The following is a 4,915-nucleotide window of genomic DNA, read 5'->3' on the forward strand; positions in this document are numbered from 1 at the left end:
GTAGAATATTTTATAAAAAGAAGAAAAAATATATTACAATATAATTATATATGTATATATATATATATATTATAATATTTATATAATGGTATTGTATTGTTCAATTTACATGATTTTTATATATAATAACGGCAAATTGTAATATTTTATTTGTATAGTGCATATTATTATAAAACAAATATTTATATAAAATGCATTTATATATTTTCATTTTCTACAATATATTATTTTATTAATTTTTTTTTTTTTTTTTTTTTTACCTTTTGTGCCTCTTTATAATTATATAATATATATATATATATATATAATATATATGTAATATTTTATATTTATAAAGAATTAAAAACAATGGGGAATATGAAGAACGTTTGTTTATAATTTCATAAATTAGAAAATAAAAAAAATGAACATTTGGAAAGCATCTTTATTTATTAAATAATATAATGTTTTTATATGATTTTGTTTTATTATAAATATATTATTTTGTCACATATATATCTTTTAAATATATAATAATATATATATATATATATTTATTTATTTATATATATAAATATTTTATTAGCTTTTGTTTTTATTTTATAATGGAGGGAAGCAAACTATATGTGAGCAAGGAATTTATGCCGCTTAAAGTTTTAAGAGATACAAAATTAAATGAGGAAGAAAGAGTTGATGTATTGGATAAGTTTGATGATGAGATTTTACAAAATGAATATTCAAGTAGATTGGAAAAGGAGTTAATATTAGAGAATAAAAATTTTAATAGAGATATAAATTTATTACAATTAAATTATGGTGGTAATTTGATTAAAAACAAAGCGATATTATCTAAACGAAATGTTGTATATTTGAGTAGTCATAGTTCTATATTATTAATTGATTTAAAAAAGAAAAAGAAAAAAAGAATTGTGTTATCATTTGATATAGATAGGATATTTTATTTTTATGATAAGAAATATAAAGAAGAATATTTAATTATAAAAGGGATGAATAATTATATATATATATATCGTATTAGTAAAAATAAGTATGAATATGTTAAGAAATTTTTTATTAAAAATTTATTTTATATTAATAGTTTTGGAAAAAATGGAGAATTGTGTTTTGCTACATGGGAAATAAATGACGGGAAAATGTATACAAACTTTTTTCTTCTTAGATTTATATTTCAATATGAATCTTATATGTCTGAAAATTATCCTAATAGTCTAAAAAATAAAAATCATATAGAAAAGGAAGAATATAGAAGTAAATTATTAAATCATCATATAACATATTCATATGAATCAGATTCAGAATGTAATTTTGATAATAAATATTTTCCATCAGAGCTCTATATGTCTGAGTTAACAGATAATGAATTGGAATACAATAATAATACATTAAGAAAAAATTATGACAATAATATGAATCATATAATAAATGATGATAAACAACAAGATTATAACCATAGGAATAATAATACCTATATGAATGATGATTATATTCATATCCTAGCTAAATTAAAAATCAAACCTATTTTAAAAATTAAATATATTTATTTCTCTATGATAGATATAAATAAAAAATTAAATAAATTAGTATTATCAAATAATAATATAATAATTATATATGATTTAGAAAGAAGGAGTTATAATATCATGGCTTTTAGAAATTATATTTCATCCATAAAAATAAGTGATGATAATTTTTTAGCGGTAGGTTTTATAAATGGATATATCCATGTTATATTATTTGAAGAGCTATTATCGAATAATGAAAACAATAAAAATAAACAATATGAAAAAATATTTAATAGTATCAAACCGTTTCATATGTATCCTGGAACGGATTCTTTAAAAACGGTGTTTCCTTATATAGGGGCATACGAGGTGGACTATATGAGTGATAATAATAATAATAATCAAAACAATACAAATAATGACAACAATAATGACAACAATAATGACAACAATAATGACAACAATAATGACAACAATAATGACTACATTAATAATAATGAACAGAGTCATGAAGTCAAACTTCCTCCTCTTCTGAACATACCTTATATTAACTTTGATTTTAATAAAAATAAAATTATTAATATTTATAAATTTCACATGATAAAATATAAATGGCACTCGCATTCTGTATACAACCTTGAAATTGAAGGAAGGAAAATTATTTCATGGGGAGAAGAAGCTGTTATTTTATTTTATGATATAGACAAAGCATCATATGAATTTATTTCGCATTTAGGATTTCCATGTTATTATATATATTTGAATAAAGAAAAAAATCTTATAATTTGTAATTCTTTAAATAATTCTCTCATGTTTATTAATTATAATCATCGTTTGTTTTTCTATAAATATAATGGTATCAACATGCCTTTGTCATTAAAAAGTTTATTTTATCATTATACAAATGTAGACTTAAATATAAAAAATAGTATGAATCTTTTTATGAGTCAGATAAATGATGAATATGACTACACACGAAATATAGGTGATCAAACTACGGGACGTGGATTTTATAAAAATGAACATAAAAATAACAACCTTTTTAATAATACTATGTATGATGATAATATGAATAACTTTGCGAACTGTCAGGAATATTCAACAGAAGATTCTAGTGATGAATCAAGTAATGAATCTAATGACCTTTCCGAAGTAGAAGATATTATATCAAGGAATAAAAAAAACAAAAATGAATTTTTAAATGAAGAAACAAAGAAATATGATGATCAGGATAATAACAGAAATGAATTTTCGAAGCATCATGACGATGATAACCAGAATATTGATGATAATAAAAAGTTGGTGAGTATAAAAAAGCGTAAAAAAGAGAAAATAGAAGAAAATTTTCTTAGTTTTCGATACATAGAAAAAGAATTAGAAAAGAAACTTTTTAAAAATAGTAATGTTGAAAATAATTTATATAAAAAATATCAAATGTCTTTTTATTGTGATTCAAATAAAGGATTAATTTTTTGTTTTCTAACATCTTTTTCTCATTTACAATTATATAATATAGAAAAAGATAAACATGAAAAATATTTATGTTCTTTAAATATGACATATAAAAGTAGAACAAATATTGAAAAAGTAAATGATATGGAATTAATATTTTTTTGTTTTAATCATAATAGAAATTTATTAATGACGATCGAAAAAAGAAATTACCTTATGCCCACCTTATTAGATTCTTCATCACCAAATTTAATACATAGAATATATACTATAAAGTTTTGGTTACATGACAAAGATTTGGAATATAATAATATATATGAATATGCCGTTCCTTGTAATATGATAACGTATGATGGTCAAGGAACAAATGATGTGTTTAAAGCTATTAATGGAAATATTAATAAAACAGTGGATGATATAAATATATGTACCGATGATAATATATATGATAATAATAACATGTGTGATAATAATAACATGTGTGATAATAATAACATGTGTGATAATAATAACATGTATGATAATAATAACATGTATGATAATAATAACATGTGTGATAATAATAATAACATATATAATAATAATAATAACATATATAATAATAATAATAACATATATAATAATAATAATAATAATAACATATATAATAATAATAATAATAACATATATAATAATGATATAATTTCTGTTGAGCATGAGAAATATCAAATGATAAAAAGTCATCCATTTTTAAACATGTTCCTATTATTTGAAACAAATGGAAATATAAGTATATGGTGTTTTGATAAATGTGAAAAAATATTTGATGAATGTATCTATAATGATTATGTTGTAGATTGTTTGGAAATGGTTACAGAGAATATAAAAATTATGGATAAGATGATAAACGAAATGAATGGAACAGATATTCATAATATTTATAAAAAAAATAATAATGAGCATGCTGTTGGATTGTCTTCATTAAACAACAATAATAATAATAATAACAAAAGCGATGGTGAAGAAAATAATAAAAGAAAATTTTCTAGCAATATAATTACTATTATAAAAGATATTAATTATAACAATAATATTATTTTAAATGGTGATGTTAGTTCAGATGGGAAAATATTTTGTTTATGTCATGATAAATTTTTCACCATATGGGATACAGTAACTTTAAAAACATTAGCTGTTATTAAACATCCTTTATATACATCATTAAATGAACATATATTTAATTTATATAAAGGAATTGAAGTAATAGAATCACAATATAATACATATATCTTATTTTTTTCTTTCGATACAATTTTTATATATTCTCTTGAACAGTTCCATTTAATATATCAAGAAAAATTTAAAGGAATTATAGAATATGTAAAATTTGATAAATATACAAATAAATATTTAGCTATAGGTATAACAAAAAAATCAAAACAGAAAAATAATCAACTAATACAAAAAAATTATATATATGAATTTAATGAAAATTATTTAAAAAGAAAAAAATTATTCTATTCTACTACACAAAGTCCAATCTTATTAGTAGATTTTGCTCCATTCAATATTTTAAAAAATAAAAATTTAAATCATTATCATAAATCAACAATATTAGTTTCTTTAAATTCCAAGTTTCAAGTACACACATTTTATATTAACAATTATCCAAATTTTTTAAAATTAAACTGAAGGCGCAAAAATATATTTATATACACCCTTGAAAATTTATATCAAAATATTAGCACCCTCTTTGTCATAAAAAAAAAAAAAAAAAAATATATATATATATATATATAAATAAATAAATAAATATATACATATATATATATATATATATATACTTATTTTTATATTATTTATTTTTTTAAATTAATTTTTGTGTGTACATCATCATTTGCATTTATATGCTTAAAATTAAAACATATAATGTATTTTAAAAAGCATAGGCATAAAATAAAATATATATAATATGTATAAGT

At 19.3% G+C, this 4,915-nt stretch overlaps 1 protein-coding gene across 1 annotated transcript; it reads left to right on the top strand.

Annotated features, from left to right (window-relative positions):
• Positions 1-584: 584 nt before the first annotated feature.
• PRSY57_1125000 (hypothetical protein) lies at positions 585-4,625 on the top strand (the record flags this gene model as incomplete). The annotated part of the gene is made up of 1 exon (XM_012908214.2): positions 585-4,625. One exon carries the CDS (start codon positions 585-587, stop codon positions 4,623-4,625), a length of 4,041 nt encoding a protein of 1,346 aa, XP_012763668.2.
• Between the last annotated feature and the right edge of the window lie 290 nt (positions 4,626-4,915).

Source organism: Plasmodium reichenowi, chromosome 11, assembly GCF_001601855.1.
Source record: "Plasmodium reichenowi strain SY57 chromosome 11, whole genome shotgun sequence".
In the NCBI taxonomy this organism is placed as follows: Eukaryota; Apicomplexa; class Aconoidasida; order Haemosporida; family Plasmodiidae; genus Plasmodium; species Plasmodium reichenowi.